Raw genomic sequence first — 18,983 nt, 5'->3', positions numbered from 1 at the left:
CCCACGTCAACTTTTAAAATTCTGGCCATGCATTTAGAAATACTTCCAGACTAAGATAATCATAACTATTTACAGTATTTCTAAGTTTCTATTTATGTTACTGTGCCATGCTTAAACTGGTCAGCCTGGTACTCATATGAGGTAAAAGTCAGTCCAGTAAGAATTAAGACAAGCAAAGACAATGCAGAAACAGTTACTCAACAGAGCTTGAATAAGGAATTTTCCAGACATGAAGTTCAGGGGAAAAAAGAAAACAAAAAAAAGAAAAACCCATCAATTGCCAATGTTACATTTACATGGACGTTTTAACCAGCTTCAAAGCCTGTCTGTTCTAAGTATTCAACCCTCATTCAACTTTTAGCTCAGTTCTAGGAAGAAAAAAATTCCCAACCTTTACTTGACAATTTAAACAGAAATACTTTATTCAAAACTTTTTCAGACAATAGATTAATGCAGGAAAGACATAAAAACTTTCTACATTGACAAAATTGAAATGGGTTTCCATACAAATGTAGACTATACTCCTAAAAGCCTTACTTTTGTTCATACAAATTATAAGCAAGACAAGCCATACGAAAAAGGTTCTCTGCTTGCTAAAAAAATAGTTTGAGAAACTGGTTACAATATCTTAACAACACATCTAACACATTCAATATGAACCGTCTTGCAGAAGAAAATCTAAATAAAGGAAAAGAGTACCTATAAGGAGTTTCACTGCATCCTTCATCATCTGAGTGCATTCATGATCACTTGGGCTATGTTTTTTTCTGTATGTTTTCTTGTATTTGCTTTCATTTGCTTTGCTTGTTTGTATTTTTTTGGGTTTGTTTCTTTTTTGTTTGTTAAAACAAAGCTGTTCTTTTCTATAGAAAAAGTTTTATAGGCTTGACTGCATTGTAGGGAAAAAAAGTCTCTAGTATAAAAGTATTCATAGTATCATAGTATCCCCTTCCCCAACAGCACCTAACAATAAAGAGATCAACAGCAACTGACTAGTCTACAGTGGTATAATCTAAGAAAAATCGATCCCCAAAACATTGGAATATTTCTATTCCAGTAAGGTTTCAAGAAAAGGACTGGCATATAAATCTGGGTGACAGGGACATCACTTTTCAAACAGTACATTGTTCAGAATCAACAATTCACATCCTGTGAGAAAGTTACAGGTATTTCTTTTACAAAACTTCCTTTTCATTGACAAAGAAAATTAAGGCCATCAGACTCGCAGCATAAAACTTCACATACAGAAAATACAAAAATACGTTGTGCTTATGAGCAGGCTCTGTTCTGCAGATAATATTTACCATAATTTGAGGAACCCCGCTGACTAGAAGTTTACATGATCACACAGCTTCTGTTAGATGCCTTCGAGCTTGCCTGTTACGAATAGAAAGAGTCATCTTTGAAAAAAAGAAAAAAATCCAGCAGCAGAAAATTGAGCAACTCAAAAACAATAACCATTTTTAACCTATGAAATTATTAGCCTGGCACAGTGTAAGCAAGAGTCAGCATGCAAAAATTCTACATCTGTTGTAGCCTGTATGTAAAAGAATAATAAATATCTATCTTTTCCTGTGAGAGGTAACAGATGACATATACCAGAAAAAACACAGCTTAAATTATTTTATTTGAATCTCAAGTCAAGAAGCATCAGCGAGTTTAGACAGGTGGTGAAAACTTCAGGGAACACATACAAGTACCTTGTGAGTTTTAATCTAAAGAAATCTCATCTCTCCATAACATTTTTATAAGTATAGCTACTAAGACACACAGTTTAGCTGAACTACACAATCCCAGAAACAAGGAGAGCAGAAAGATGGACTTTTATTGTATAACTGCAATAAAAACCTGACTCTATTAAAAGTTATGATTCGGTTATAGGCCAAAATCTACAACTGCCAAAAAATTATTTCCAACACAGCCAGCTCTCTCCAGTGTTTGTCTGTCTACACATACACACTTAATTACTGTTATATATTAGCTTTTCTAACTGACTTTAAGATATGTAATAACTGAAATGTGGCCAAGTTTTAAGGCAAAGCAGCAAACGTGAACATTGCATTACAGGAACATGTGTTTCATTCCTTTTTTTCCTCTTTAGAAAAACTAGTCAAAAGAGTAAGATAATGGATAAAACTCAGAACATGAACAATAAAGTATGTTGTGTTTCAGTATTTTCCCTTACTAGAATATTTTGTGGTCACTGCAATTTCACACCTTTCCACTCACCACTGCATTTCTTCAGGATGCACAAGACATTTATTTCTGATAGTGTCTTCAGTATCTCATTTCCTCTATCAGAGAAAATGAGATATTTCAAGTTCTCAAAACTGTAGATAAATTTAGGCGTTCCTGCTTAGCCAAACTTTACCAAAACTGCCCTGGGGAAGTTTATCAGGAACAGAGGGGGAAAAAAAATAAAATCCTGAAATCTTTAAGCTTGAAAAGCTCTTTTTAAGAAAAATTCACTTATCTATCAAGGGAATGTGTGAAGTAGTATTTTTATACTGGTTTTAGTAACACAACTTCATGCTTTCAAATTTCAAATTACTGATAAAACAAATCCAAAACAAAAGAACATCCACACCTTAACAGGTATGATATTTTCCATAAAATTAATGACTTCAGGTTGAAAAAAAGAGATACATAACCTTGTTAACCTAAAATAACATACCTGCTGGTAATAAAGGCCTTGCTTCTCCATAGCTTCAGCTTCTTCTTCCTCAGCTCCCTCCTCTTCCTCTTCATGTACAGTTGTTTTAAAGACAGTGCTTCTCTGAGCAACCTCCTGCAGAGTTTTATTTTGAAGACTTGATTCTTCTAAATATTTGGTGCTAATATACTTATATTTTGAGAAATGGGAATTCCAGCTGTTGGGAAAGCTCCTTGTACTGATTTTCTCTATATACTTCTTATGTACTGCTGTGCATAAACAGCATTTATAACACCTTAGTTTTAAATACCTTACTGATTTAAAAGTCTAACACAACACTCAAAAGTTCTTTCAAAATCTGGGTGTTTTTTTTAATGTATTTAAATATTTTATTTTAATTGCAAGGTGTCATAACAACTGCCCTACCCAAAGTTTTAACCCTCACCTTACCAGAATTAATGCCTCGGTGATTAAGGTTAGTTTCACTGTAGTGTTTTCCACACCCCATAAACACAGTTTTAAGAAAAGTTTACCAAAACCTTTTCTTTTCAAAGCATACTCCAAGGCATTGCCCAATTCCTGGTATGAAGTCAGTGTCTGAACAAGTCATTCTACTACTTATACTGAATACAAGGGAAAAAAATCTCACACTTCATTAAGACTGCATTCCTAAATTGCAGTAAAGACAGACAGGGCTACAGTATGATTAGATGCAAAGCAAAAGGAGAAAACTTTAGCACGCACTCATGTGCACCCATGCATGAAGTTCTCAAAATGGTTCTACCTTCATCTTTATAAAGGATGGCACCGCACAAAGATAAGTTTAAACACAGCTTAAGTACTTTACCTCTCCCTGAGAATTTTTCAGTACAACTTTCACATCTTCACCAGTGCCCCAAGAATTCTGGTTCTTCCAGATGAGGTCAGTGGGAGGGCTAGCAGTTACTCCAGCATTTGCAGCCCAGATCTGTTAAAAGAAGTCACACTTTAGCATTAATTACTAGTCTTACGTATTTCCATGTTATTTAACAAATTAATGTAGTCTATTTAAGTGACACTAGTGAATCTCCCCCAGTTATAAAAAAAATAATATGGAAGTGCACCTCTTTATGGTCAAAATGATTACTTCATATAGGAAGTTTCTGAAAAATGTAGCTTTGTCCAACTTTTTCCAAGTGAGGGATACAAGTAATGCCCAATACAAATACAGGCGATTATTTTCTGAACATGTACACAGAAAGTACAAAACTGAAAATTTTGCATCTTATTGACATGAAGTCCATTTCAACTGAACAGCTGAAGCTTGGCAACTTACTGTAACAGTTTGGCCTGCCTTTAGTACATATCTTGAGGTATATTTGTAAATAGCAGAAGTGTCTCCTATTTTTCGGATCAGCTCCCAACCTCCCATAGGTTGATCCTAATAAAAAAAGGAGAAAAAGACTTCCATCAGCAGTCATTTTCTGTTACACATGTAGGGTTTCTTACATAAGGCCATGAGGAAAACAAAACTTTCAATAAAAACTTATCGCTTGATCTTCAACATGCCAATTAGAATAACATTAGGTTTGTCTTCTTAAAGCTTAATGCAACCTGCTTTTCAGTTCTGATGTTATGAACATGTTATATATTTATAACTTACATCAGTTTTGGTACTGCTTAGTAATGTCTGCTTACACTATTTCCTATCAGTGATAATGCTACCTGTAATACTTTACAGGTAGATCACTTGCAAGGCAGAATTCTGAAGAGTGATGTAGCACTTAGCAGGTGCTATGGAAAGCATTAAAATTAAGTAGGAAAGAGTCACTGTCAATCAGGAATACTGTATGAAAGCTTATTTTGTGACACACTAATTTTAGTGCCCTCTCTTATACAGCATGCTTTAGCTCCAACAGTCCACACAAAGGATAAAAGCTGAAAGTGTGCCAAGTATGCCTTCTATCTCTGATCAGCCCACTATATACATGTGCATCTTCAAACCTGTCTAGAGTTGTTCTTCAAGCGGATGAACTTTCCATCAATGTCTATCTCCTCAATAGAGACACTTCCAGTGGCAGAAGCTGAGTGGGAAATGCTAACACTACTGCTGGCTTCAGATTCTTCCACATCTATCCTCTTCCTCTTCCCTCTGGTTGTACGCACACTACGGCTTGACGAAGCGCGTGAAACAGTCACTCGGGAAGATGGGCTTGCAGAAAGTTGCAATCTATTGAAGAAATACACATCCATCACCTTTTGGTTTTACTTTTTCTACACTTTATTTTATAAACTTCCCTCTCTTTCTCTTCTTTCCACAGAATTACAGAGCAAAATGCTACAGGAACATGGTAAACAAAGTGTGTTACACAAAAAAGTGAAGCCTTGGGTACTTTTTGGAGAATTGAATGACACGTTGTCAGCTTATTAATACTTTTGGAGCACAGAATTCTGAAAGCCTACTACATTAAGATTATAAAGGCACCTCTATCCATCTGTTAAAAGACTGCATTCCTGGGTAGATAGAACAAGTTCAGAAAACGCTCTTAGGGGAACTTAAGCCATTGTAGAAAATTTATGCAAAAAAACAGTGGCAAAACCTTTTTCTGTTTCATCCCCACACTTGAGGAAAATCAGCCTGGATCAGTAGGATGCCATTCAGAAAATGGTCAAAATGCTTTAAAGTGACAGCTGTGACTTATCAGGCAAAAATTTTCAGTATGGCTGAACTCTGAGGTCAGATGTGGAAAATGTAACTAGCTGATAAGCTGGGCAATCAAATAGCTATTAAAACTTTACTCAAATTATTCTATACTTAAACAGATTTGACGAACAACTAAGGAGAACGTAATTAACTCCGAAAAATAATATTAACCATAGCACCAAACAGACCTAAAAATTATTTCATAAAAATGATAATTCATTATATCCTCAGTGCTTAATAAAAAAATAATAAAAGAATGGTATTTGTTCCCTTGAGAGCTATTGGTCCGATACTCGAGCAGCCTGGTCTCATGGAGACTTATTTAGAAGTATCAGAAGGATGGTGCAAAAACAAACAGTGCCTACGAACCTATAGTAAAACTCCTAATAAATACATTACCAGTAAGAACTACCTTTTAACACAGAATGGAACAAGCAAGGAAAGCACTTATACCGCATTTGTTGCTACATTCTTTCATACCTCTCCTCTTCACCCTCAAGCAATTTCCGGTATGCACTGATCTCCATATCAAGCGCTAGTTTAACATCCAGAAGTTGTTCATAGTCATCCAGCTGCTCCTGCACCTTACTTCTTAACTCGGCCATTTCTCTCTCTTTCTCAGACAGTAATTTGTGACAGTTTTCCCGTTCCTTGGCCAAGCTGTCCTCAAGCTCTTGCACTCTATCTTGCCACGCTCGAGACTAGAAAACATCAAAAACCATCAGTGATGCAAAGGAAAGCCCCTCCAAACCTCCATGCAGTCTGCTGTTCAGGTAAGATGAAAATAGAACATTACGTTAAGCATCCTTCCCATCTCTGAATTCAAACTCGTATTTTCATATTCATGTTCTCCACCTTATCTACTAAACACAACACCTAAGTTCGAGTCAAACCTTTGAAAGCCACACTTTGAAAGACAACCACATGCTCCATTTTCCTGAGATCTGAAAATACATTACTATGCTTGAATTTACTCAAGTTGAGAAAAATTGAGCTGAAGAGTCAAACCATTTTGAAATGTGCTGGACAGGTAACAGAATCAAAGCACAGCTCACTGTACTTCAGATCCTGCAGTAAGTAATTGCTCTTTACCTTTGAGATGTCTGCTTCCAATTCCAAATTCTGGGAGGAAGCTTCTCTAAAGGAATAGGGATTGTTGCCAGTGAAAGCCTGTCTGCCTGAAAGCCTTCAAGCCTTGCTGAAAGTACAGTCCTAACTGTTCCATGAAGAATGAGATTTTTAAAACCACATTAAGTCAGTACAACTTAATATCACACATACAAAATAGAATGCTTATCAAAGAAAGGCCAAATGATGACATCTTTAAGGTTTCTTAAAAGTATGCTTTATTCTGTTTGATAGTCTTTGAGGTTTTTTTTAATTAAAAGACAAATAAAGGAACCACATTGTCTGGTTAAGTCACTGAGTTTGCTGTGCAGGCATTCTACATAGGAAATCACAGCTATTAAAGCTTTATAATGCTATATATGGACAATGAAAACCTGCACTCGAAGTCTGACACACAGGCCCAGTGTCTGGTTGTCAATGTTAGAGTCATAGAGTGTCAGATGGAAGATCCCAGTGAAAACTGCTACAAAGTTCAGTGCTGGCATCTCAAATCTGCTAATTGAGTTGTCTTCTTCCAAGAGAACAAAGCTAAACTTAAAGCTAGCAAATGGAAAAGAAACCTTTACTGGTTGACATCACTAGCCCTACAAAAGAAAAAAAAAAAACACAACAAAAACCCAGCCAAACCACCACCACACAACAAAAAAAAAAAAAAAGACAAGACACACACAGACAAAAAACACACCAAACAAAAAGTCACAACAAAACAAACCAAAAAAAAACACCACACAAAAAAAAAACCCAAACTCACATCAACAAAATAGTTTTTGGTGGACAACTACAGACAAACTGGCAGAAGTTGGTTTTGGTAGTCCTGAAGTTAACAACCAACACCTCTGCAAATTCAGAAGCAAGTTTTCTGAACCCAGCTGTCAGTCACAAATAAGCAATAGAACACAGGTAATTACTAAATTGAGAAAGAAAAAAACCCACCAACATCAGAAATGCCTGAAACCCCAAAAGAAAGGTGATGGTAATCTAAAAGCAGAAATAAGATGTAAGTGGACAGAAGTCTCCATCCAAATCTTGTGTAACCTCATGTGCATTCATCGCCTATCTTTTGCAGACTAATTTGCCTATATAATGGTAAAACCTGGAAGATTCATACAAGTATCTGCCAAGTTATTTTGATAATTATGAAATAATACCCCCGAATTTATATTCTTCACTTTAAATACACAGAACTTTGAAGACCTAAGAGTCTACTGTACAGGAGTAATACAATTCAAACCTTATCACAGAAAGAATCAAAGCTAAATATTACTAATATCTTATACTTTTCAAGAAAATAAATGTTTTTGTTGCAGTTTCAACTGATTAGTAAATTACAGAACCCCATTGCAGAACCAACTCCTAACACTTAATGGTCAGACTTGATCTTAAAGGTCTTTTCCAATCAAAGTCGTTCTATGAAAATCAGAAATCCACTGCAATACACATGATGTTACTCCCATCAAATAACCTAGCACTGAACATACAGTTTGTCATAGGTTGCATCATACTTCTTTGGGTGTGATCTATATGCTCTGTGATCTGACTATGTCTAATTAGTTTCTGCTCAAGACTCTGCTCTACAAATACTCAAGTATAGTTATTTGACGCATTTTCAGTCTCACTTCACCTTAATCCTGGTAATGATCCATTAGAACCAATACCTCAATCTCCCACTCAGCTCTGAATTTATCAGCAAAGGTGCACTCTTTTCCCCTGGTACCAAACATCTATGTGCAAAAAAACTTTAACCTTCTGTGGACAGAAATAAAGAAAAGACAAAAGTAGTACTCGCCAACCTATGTTCTCCCTCTTTCATCCTCGATAAAAATATTTCTTAGGCATTGCACCTTTGAGATGCTTACTGCCCTGGCACCAGAGGGGAGTCAGCGGAGCCCAAATCAACTGGTTGGTGTGCACTGGAGTCCTGTTCAATCCATTCCTCTGCTATTGAGATGGCAAGACAATCTGGGCAGGCTTTATGGAAGTGCCACCTGGGGTTTCAAAACTGTTGCCCCTAAAGCAGAGTTCAGTGTGCAAAAGTCAATCAATACACTGAGTTGAGACATTCACCCCTATTACAATTCTGTGCAACCAGCATACCTTCTAAGAAACAGGTATTTTTTTTCATACAAAATCCTTTTATACAAAATTCTAACAAGGAAGGAACCACATAAAAATAAGTGATCAGTTACCCACATTTTACATAACAAAAATGTAAAACACACGTGTCTTGATTTTTAAACAGGTCATTATACCAAGCTGGTCTTATATTTACATATGAAATCTCCTCCTAGAGGTGTGGTTTTTAATATTATAATTATCTAAGGTAACTAAAGGTTATATCTTCATCCCATCATCTACCATTAAGATCTTGCCTAACTTTACGTCCTGTTGCAGCTCCTGCTTAAAAAATAGCTATGCTTGAAGTACTTACAGCATTCTACTTCTAAGGACTTCCAGCTCCTGTGCTCCCATTCTGTAGTCTCAAAACAGACCATCATAATTGCTCATTTTGTAAGTTTTTAACCCCTTTCAAAAATCAGTAAGTTCACTTTTTTTTGGTAAGACTTCTAGATGCAAACTGAATCTAGGGTTAAAAAAAGATAACCAGAGAGAGACTGCATATTCCAGTTCTGGCTTTGAATGTGGAATCCTATGCTAGACTGCCCAAGTTACTACGGAAAAGAACTAAATTACGTGTAATGTCAAAAGCTTTGAACATAGAGCTATTGTCTAAAATTGTCACACCTATTGCAAAAGTCACTTAAGAGTACTGCCTTTCAAGTACTCATTCTGCAGCAGAATACTGCACCCAAAAAAATCAGCTTTGTCAAAAGCAGGCATTAAGAAATTTGAAGAAGTACAGAACAGTAGAAGACAAATGAAAATCATGATGCTGAACATACTTACAAGTTAAGGGAAAGTCCTTTAATACAGAAATTGACATCTGTAATAAACAAGACTGAAGAGTCACAAACAGCTTGTTACCTCTTTCTGAAGGCTGGTGAGATGGGAAGTCAGAGTATCAATTCGTATGTGACTTTCATTCAGTTCTTCTCTCATCAAATTGGTTGCAGAACTGTTCATTTCAGAGGACAGTTTAGCATTCTCAAGCTGTAGTAGAGCAAGTTAAAACATCAGTTTCAAAGTAACTTTTATTACAAGAATGAATCACTAAAAACCACATGAAACACTAAGCCACAAAGTTCCTCTCTACGGTTCTAACACAATGAAACATATGTTTTGTTTTTTTTAGGGTTTAGGTATGATGGCTCAATTACCATGCTGGACTGCCCCACCTGAAATCACAATCCTCTGAATATTTATTCTAGGATTAAAAAAGTTTCCCTTGAAGACATCACTGAAGTTGGACTGTGAAGTTCAGTTTTCATGTTGGCTAATGTTTAGCATTGTATATTTATTTACTGTAATTAAATTACTAATTCTCTAGAAAACAAACTTATGTTAATTTTCAGACAACCTAAGCAAATCGGTAATGTGCCTTCAGATTACAATTCCAGTGTCATAAGTCACTACTGCTTCATAGTAATATCATCATGCTGAAGAGAGGGAACAAGAAAGCTTCAATTATGAAAGGTCTATTAGACTAAAATATAAATTGAAAAATTTTTCTCTATTTTACTTAAGATTTTCCAAGTCAGATGTAAGCCCCAGACAAGCATCCGCACTCTGTTAAGACTGTAGAACTAAAAAGACAGAACTATGATACCAGATTCAGCTTGTATCAACTTTTCTGCTGTAACATCCCACCTTGCTCTAAAACATACAAACTGCAACAAGTATAGCCACAGAAACCAGTTTCAGTCGAGACATCAGGATCCCTCCTGACAGAAGTGCTGAACTGTATTAGAGGAAGGAAATTATGAAGTACAACTCAGCTTGAGAGTATGCTTCCTCTCTAGAAGAGTGAAAGCAGGTATCACTGCGTGTGGTAAAGTTTCCACACATTATGTACAGGGTCAGAGGACTCAGGAAGCTGTCTTCTCAGCAAGCCCTATTATGAAGTAAGTTTCATTAAAAAAATATAGGCCATCTTATTGATCATCAAGGCTATGTTACAGTTGATATGTAACAACACATAAGTTTTCTTTGAATTCACAGCAATCCCAGTACCAAGTACCTTTTCCACACACTTTGCCTTCACATGGGGCTTCTTACTCAAATGATACCAGAAAATGCAAGTTCACATTCAAATGCATGGTAATTTTAAACCAAACTCCATAATAAACTCCTCTGAAATGCATATCTTTTCATCAAATAAAACAAAAAAGTACACCAGACAACTGCATGAAAACATGTTCTCACTTTGGCACAGTAAGTCTGTTCAAGCTCTTCTTTGTATAGCTTCACTTGTGCATCGTGCTCCATTCTTATTTCACTAAGGGCTTGGGCCAGTTTATGTTCATATTCAATTTGACGCCCAGAATCAACTTCAACCAAGCGAGTCTCATGTTTCCTTTTTGTTTCATTGATTTCCTAAGAAAAACAGAAAAATTAGATTCATTGGATACGAGACAAATTTCAGAAGACTATCTGCTGAGTGGATAGTGATACAGATTTCAGCTAGCTTTGTGGATCAGCATTGGTTTGCTTCACATTGAAACTTTCAGTAGCAACACAGAGCCATCTGTTCACTCTGATCTGCCAAGGTACTTTACTTTGCAATAGCCAGTAACTGAAATAAGAGCTAGGATACTATCAGCATGTAAAGTCACATTCCTGAGAGTTATCCGTATTTTCACCAAATACACCTCAATACGGTTATATTTTAGGAAGACATCCTCCCTTTCTTCAGGTCTCTTCTACACCTGTACAAAACTAAAATAAGGTGAAATTAAACAGTTACTTTCACGAATCAGCATTTTCCTCATTTATTTGTATGCTTGCCTGTGGCCTCTGGAAAAAAGATTCCAACACCACGAGCAAAGCTGAAGATGCACCTTGCAAGGAAAATCACAAAACCACATACAGAACAAAGGACAGCGTGGCTAAGTACATTTGTTACTGCTCTGAGGTTCCTTCTGGAAAGCCTTCAATAACTGCAACTGAAAGGGAGTCAAGAAGCTCTAGAAGACAAATCTACTGTTTCCATTATTCAAAAGCATCCAACAAGGAAGTTTCAAAATTAAAAACCAGCAAAAAATAGCATCTGCTTGAGTGTCCCTCTCCACTTTATTTCTCAGAAAGGGATTATGCAAGAAAATTGACCTACTTTCTCATTGCTATGAGATGATGTGCACCATGGGCATAACTTAATATGAAACATGACATATGAAGTTATTTTATGACAAAGGCTAAGAAAAAAATATCTGGAAATCTTCCAGCTAGAATACAGGCAAACCATGCTCCGAGTTAGAGTTCAGACCTCCCAAATTAAACTATTTCAGTATTGCAAGAATAATCCCCCCAATAGTCTTCTTTCCTTTAAAGATGTGAATTCTTGAGACTAAAGCATTTACCTCCTCATACATATTTTTACGGAATTCCAAGTCCTCAATGAGACTCTGACAACGGTTTTCAAGATCAACCTTCTGTAAGGTTTCATTTGCAAGCTGTTCCTTGACAGCAGCCGAAGAAGCTTCAAGCTTTAAGAAAAATAGAAGAATCAACACAACAATGATTACGTAGCAGAACTCGTATAACACAATGACCTCAGCCACCTAGCAGTACACCTAACCATGTTATGGTTGAATTTGACAACCAAATCCAGTATTTACACCACTAATGTCTTTTCTACCCTTGCAATCACTTCTACAAGTGAATTCCAGATATTTTACATTGGTAAGTAGCATTAAAATGCTACTTAACAACTTTCCATACAAAAACAGGTTTTCTACATGGCAAATACCAGTTTCCTGGTCTGCTCAACTCATCTTCTTGAGGTAGTGTTACTTAAGATCAAATTATTTATGTCAAAGGGTTAACAAAATTTGCACAAGACTTCCCCCTCTTTGTTTTATCAGATGCTCAGAACATTGGGAATCACAAGCAGAACGAAAAGAAGGGCAGAGAGAATCACAAACTTATTTGTCAGTTTTTTGCATCTGCATTGTGAAGTCAGCTTCTGCCCCAAAACAGTTCCACAATTTGCCAAGTTTATTTTGACTCTTGACCCATTTCTTTCAACACAAGTAACATCCCTTGCAATTTCAGAGTCAAAATCTTAAAAGCAGTCTATTCCACCATTCATGTTGTTAATAAGCTGAACAGTACTGGACAGACACCTACTTACTACTGCCTCCAATGTTGACAGTAAACCAGTTTGTTCTAGTTGTGACTAGATGGAAGGCTGGCATTCATTTTTTGGCTACAAGGCTGCATTTTGCCAGAACGTCAGCTCTCACTATAGATTTTTATATTTAAAAGTACCTCATTTGCTGAAAGAAGGTCGGTAGTTAAATATTTCCTCTCACCTGTACAATTTGATCTCTTAAATTATCATTTTCTTCCTCCAGGCTTCTCTTATCACCAAGTGCTGTGGCCAGTGCAGCTTCTTTAGAATTGAGGGCTGCTTCAAGCTCTCTGATTTTTATTTGAGCTGCATTGAGGTCTGTTTCTTTTTTTTCGTAGCTGCAATAAATCACAGAAAGTGGTAAGAAAGTCTAGAAATGCTCCCAAAGTAGACTACTAAGTAATAAAACAAGGTGCAATCTGAATCTTATTGAGATACACAACAAAAACACTTTGTCTTGGCTTAATTTACCTAATTAAAATCAACTCCTTTCTGCTTTCTCATCTGACAAGCACTAGCTTAGCATTTCACTTGGCTGTAGAAATCTAAATATAGGGGAAATTCAAGAGCGTCAAACAAGTCTGAGACACATAGAAAGGGGAAACTGTTTATTAAAGGCTTCTCTTGTTTTCTCTTTAGCTAGCCACCGTTGAAACAGCCTACCTTCAACAGTATCTTAGTAGGAAGAAATAAGCTCTCTCATCAGAAGGCTCTTTCCATAGGGTGGAAAGCAGTAAATTAACTTCATAGTTTTTTATCCACTCAAGAACTTGTGCAAATAAGCCCATTTCTAATTAACAGATCAACTTCTCAATGAAGATTTTATGTTCCCTGTCTATAAAGAAGTCCTTCATAAGCAGAAGCTGTATCACTGAAAATTGCTTTCTAATCATGCATAGTGGCAAAGTTACACAGCATTGAGGAAAGAAACCCAAATCCTGCCTATACAACAGTATGCTGAACTACTGAAACTGCACTGGTGCAGAGGTACAGGTGTCCTCCTTTACAAAAGCAAACACACAAGATTTTCAAAATACTCAAATTATTTTTCATTCCTATATAAGCAGTCAGTGTCTAGAGGTTTATTCCCCAAAACAGCACATGCAAACAAATCAGTCAAATGAGAAAAGTACTGCAACAGAAAACCACACACTTCAGCCTGAATTTATTAATTACTCACAAATAATTCTACGACAGGCTACTATCAAAAATGGGGAAAAGGAAAATAATACTCAGTAATCAAAATACTGGCACAAGCAGTTGTGTTTAAATGTGTAACACAAGTCCTTCCACCTTGAAGCTGATTCTTTTTCTCTCTGGGATAATCACATTTCCCTACTAAGGGCAGTAACGTACATCAGTTCTAGATGTCTATAATCAACAATTGATTTTATGGGAAAGGACAGATTCAGGCTCAGTAAGACCACAGCTAGCACATTCTTCAGTTTTTACATTTTTTGCAGAAGTAAACCCACCCACCCCCCCCCCCCCCGAATTCACAACACTAAACTGAGAAGACCGAAAATTGGATGAAGACTCTTAACAAAACTGTCAAAGCATTAATACATTATTTTTAATCACTCTATTGCCTATAAGAAATAGGAATGCTTCTCAGTGAAATGAGACTAGTACTAAAAATAAACACGCAATTTTAAAAGGAAAGATTCTCAAATTTAAAAGATACATGCAACATATGTAATTAACATCATCCTCAAGAGAGACTTGCAAAAAAACACCTGTCGACATAAAAGTAACGTTTCAGCACTACAGCCAGAAGATGGCAGGCTTTACATAACAGACTCAGCTCCAGCTAATCCGGCTCCTGGTGAGTAAACACCACACTTAACTAAACGGGTAGACTGCAAGAACCTAGACACACACAAATACTCTTCTACCCTCAACTACTTTTTTCATTTCTGCTGCTCAACACTACCCAGTCCCTCCATAGCATTTTACATACCCCTGCTTAGACCCAACCGTTCAGAGCAGTTAGGTCCACAGATAGGGCAAAAGCACAGAATTTACGTTTTGATCATGTGGACTCCTAGTTCTAGCTCTTAAAAATTATTCACTGATCTCTGCCCTGTCTCTTCCCTCCCACCCAGGCCTGTACGAACTTCACTATGCAAGGAAGCTGTGCAGCAGAGGATAAAAAAAGAGGGAAGGAAATGTGTCTTGCTATGGTACATCTGTAATAAAATCTCCATTACCTATTAGGGAGGTATGAAGGCCCACATCAGGCCTTTGTCATTTGATCACTCCTGGATAAAACTTTATTCAAAACATGGAGACGCTGCTTCAGACAGGCTTTCTCACAAGACTTCATGCTGAAACCAAGCTGGATCCTAAAACCAGAAAGTCGCACACACAGAGGCTGCAGTGTGCTGCTTCACACACAACCCTAAGTTAACTACCTTATCTTGGACTTCAAAAGAGGAAGATTCCCCAAGTAAACTTACTTTTTTTTTAATGCAAATACCTCTACCAATTACAAACTGGTAGACAGCTGAAAAGGAGCTCTTGCAATTGGAGCACGATAGAAAAAGATGTATAATATGGACAAACAACAATATGATTAAAACCCAATACACTGCTTGTACCACTAAATTCGGTATTACAAATTTCATCAGACCAAAGTACCCTTCTGGCTTGTTTGCAACAAGATGACTGTGAAGCCATCCTACATTTAATGTAAGTGAAGTCACAGAAGCAGAGAGGGGAAGACTGATTAAAATTAAGCACTATTAGTGTTAAGATTTGTCTAACTATGTGTTTGGATGGGCCGTCTCATTCTCAGAAAGAAACAGAAACTGGAGCTCAACACTTCAAACGCTGACAGCCAGATGAAATCTCAATTCAGCAGTGTCATTCCAACCCTAAAGGAATATGGGAAAGTGAAATAAGATCAGAAACGCCCCTGTGAATTAGAAAAACCAAACTTTAAATGTATACAACATATACATCACCCTTACACCTAGTAATTTTTACCATGAAGAGTATCAGTCTCCTCCTTATTTCTCTGGGTGCTCTCTTACAGTGCACATTAGAAGACTGTCAGGTTTCAGATTAAAGCTCAGCAGTTCTCTTGCCAGCAATCTTCACCTTCCTAAAATCACCTACAATAACGAACACATGCTTTGAAACATTTCACGTCTGCTTCCTCAAACAGCTCCTCGAGCTCTTATGCACACCAAATATGCACCACAGGAAACCCTGCAACAGCTGTTACAACTTTGCTTGCATTAAGATAACATTGTTCTTCTGAGTTCTTCGCTCAGGGTACCAGCTGCAAAATGCCTCACACTTGCACAGTAATTCAAGCCACAGGCTCATACTGTTATGGATATTCCTTTCACTGTCTAATCCCACTGAAGAAATTCATTTAAGAGTATTGAAGGAAGACCAATTGAAGATACAAAGCAAAAGAGCCAGAGAAATAATCTCTTCAACATTAAAAATGCATAAAACTAGTTCCTTGCCACAATTACATTTACCATAAACACTCCGTCACTGTCAATAATCTCTTTGATGTAGGACCTTCATGGGGCACCAAGAAGTAACCACAAGAACAACTAGACTCACTAATTAGAAACTCAATAGTTTTGTTGGGGTTTTCTTTTTAAATAATAAGAGCCCAAGTTTATATTGGAGCTGTCTGCAGACATATGAAAACATCATTATGCTGGTTCACACATATCTTTTTCCATTATGAAAAATGATGGCTGAGAATGTGTTTAACTGAAAAATCAAAATTAACAAGTTATACTTGTTTTTTTTTTCAACATCAATCCTTACACAACATTTGTGATCTCAAGACTAAGACCAGAATGGCAGGTGGGCTTCACTAATGAAAAAAAAACAAACAGAAGATTCTTTTTTTGCTAATGGAAAGCTACAGCAGTCACAGAAATCAAATTTAAGGTAAACACAAGCAAGGAAGCAAATCAACAACTGAATCAAGTCAAATGTGCAAGAAGCAAAATCTAGTAGCATAAATCAGTTCATTGCAAGGGTAGAGATCTTGGCATTGTGCCAAAGTTTGCAATCCTGAGAATATCTGGTCGCAAATTTACCTTTTCTTACATTTAAATACCTAGCAAAATACATTTATAGTTACATTTTGGTTTAAGAAAATTCCTACTTGTTACCTACTCGCGTAATTTTTTTATTATGATATTAACATCTTTCAGAAAGGACATTTAGAAAGCCTAGACCCAAGAAAACCACTATACAAACTGTCATCACTCTGCATTTTTCCTCCTGAAGCGGCTTAAACCAAACGGACAGGGTCATCTGTCTGTAAGGAGAGTGGTGGTGAAGGGTCACCCTGATTCAAACCCAGGATGAACCCGGGCTAAGTTCCGAGGGTGCCGCCAACACTCGTTCACGCGGAGAGCTTGGTCTCCGTAGCGGGGCACACGGGCGGCGGCTCTCTGGCAGCCAGGCGACAGGCACCGCCATCCTTACGGCCGCAGGCGAAGCCGGCAGGCGCGGGGCGGCGCTCCGGGGGCCGGGCCAAAGCTTCCCGCCGGGGCGGAGCAGGGCAGCGCTGCCGCTCGCTCATTCATTCAAAGCCGGGACGGGCGGGCGGGAACTGCCACTACGGCGGGCACCGCTCAGCCCGGCCGCCGGCTCCCCCGTATCTCCTTTACGCGTACCCTCTCTCACCTGCCCCGGAGCTGCTCATAATCGGCGCGGAGCTTGCTCAGTTCGATCTGCAGCCTGGCCCGCTCCCGAGCAGTGTCGTCCAGCGTCTGACGGGCGTCGGCCAACTCGGTCTCGTAGACCGCCTTGAGGCTGGCGACCTCGCGGCCGCGCACCTCCTCCCGCTCCGTGACCTGCAGCTGCAGGGAGCTGTTCTCCGTCTCCAGGCTCCGCACCTTGTCGATGTAGACGGCCAAGCGGTCGTTCAGCTGCCGCAGCTCCTCCTTCTGCTGCAGCCGTAATTGGTGCGTGGGACTCAGCTGCAGGGAGGCCGCGGAGCCCCGGCTCCGCGACCCCAGCGGTGTGACGGACGCCATGGCGGAGAGGCGAGAGGAGCGGGAAGACGGGAGACCGGGCGAGAGACGCCGCAGCAGTGACAGAAGCACACCAACACCGGCAGGTCCGGTCGGGAGGCGAGCGAACAGCAACCCAGCTACCGCCGCCTCCCGCGAAACACGAACGATGCCCGCCTGCAATTGCTCCGCTCGGCGCCGCGGTCCAATATGGCCGGCTGTCGCCCAGCCCCGCGCCCACGTGACCAGCCGCAGACCAATCGCGATCCGAGGCGGGACGCGCGCCGCGTCCCGCCGCCGGCTGGAGACTCAATTCAAAACCCGCCACCGTCCGCAACTGTCAGCCGGCGCGCGAGGCGGGCCCCGCCCACACCGCGGTGCTGCTGAGGGGGCCGCGCGCGGCGGCGCCTTCCTTTGTTGCCTCTTCCCGGCTCAGGACAAAGGCAGCCGGGCCCGGGCGGGTCCCTGCGGCCGGGCCGCCTTCCGCCGCCCCGCAGGGCGAGGCGGACTCCCCTAGCCCCCGGGGCCTGCACCCCTGGTCTCGCTCACCTCCCCGCCGGCCTCCCGTGCTCTGGCCGGGGGAGATGTTCTCTTTCGGTAAGAAAAGTGATCTTGCTGCGCCAAACGTTTCCTAGCCCGCATTTACTCTTCCTCTTCTGTAGGCTGTAATTTGAAAACTCCTGGTCCTGCAAGTGCCTGAGCGCTCGTTTTTGAGCTGCCTCAGATTAATACTCGTTGCAATATTCAAAATGCTCAACCCAGGTTTCAGTGTTAGTATTTTAATAGTCTTTATCTGATGTCAGTCTGGCTCCTAAGGGTTTATTGTGAGTGAGATGTTGTGTCCTTAATTAAAAGTTAAACATTAATTTTCCAGGAAAAACATGAATCGTTTGGTGCTGCAACAGCAAGGAGTGAAAAAGCCACATTCATAAGTGTGGAACTGAGCCTACTGAAGCTTTTGATTTATAGCTTTTAAATAACCACTGTCCCTTCACAAGCTACAATGTTGGCTGTATCTTCTGGGGGTCCATTTATGTGAGGGACCACTGTGCATTGCAGCTGTACATCAGAAAGTAGAAACCAGGAAGAGGAACACGGTGAGGAGTTCTAAATCTCAGGTGTAAACCCAATTGTCCTCACAGAAATTCCTGTAGAGAAGGCTTGTCAGCAGGAAAACACTAAGGTTTCCTACTACTTACATTTCCTTAAAGTCTTTTAGTAAGGATCCTTCTAGAAGAAGCACTTACGAGATTCCAGAAACCAGGTAGTTTTCCA

The 18,983-nt window shown here is 39.2% G+C and overlaps 1 protein-coding gene across 1 annotated transcript; it reads right to left on the bottom strand.

The window, feature by feature from the left end:
* Window positions 1-392: 392 nt before the first annotated feature.
* On the bottom strand, window positions 393-17,815 carry LMNB1 (lamin B1). Its single transcript, XM_062617435.1, has 11 exons — window positions 17,380-17,815; window positions 12,893-13,049; window positions 11,939-12,064; window positions 10,785-10,955; window positions 9,447-9,572; window positions 5,817-6,037; window positions 4,637-4,862; window positions 3,969-4,073; window positions 3,501-3,620; window positions 2,675-2,788; window positions 393-1,377 (listed from the first exon to the last, which is right to left on the bottom strand). The coding sequence occupies exons 1-11, from the start codon at window positions 17,730-17,732 to the stop codon at window positions 1,336-1,338; spliced, it is 1,761 nt and encodes a 586-aa protein (XP_062473419.1). The 5' UTR covers window positions 17,733-17,815; the 3' UTR covers window positions 393-1,335.
* Between the last annotated feature and the right edge of the window lie 1,168 nt (window positions 17,816-18,983).

Source organism: Pezoporus occidentalis, unplaced genomic scaffold (genome assembly GCF_034315485.1).
Source record: "Pezoporus occidentalis ecotype Australia unplaced genomic scaffold, CSIRO_AGI_Poc_V1 ctg196, whole genome shotgun sequence".
Classification (NCBI taxonomy): Eukaryota; Metazoa; Chordata; class Aves; order Psittaciformes; family Psittacidae; genus Pezoporus; species Pezoporus occidentalis.
The sequence above is the reverse complement of the archived record's forward strand: the minus strand, read 5'-3'. Positions and strand labels throughout refer to the sequence as shown.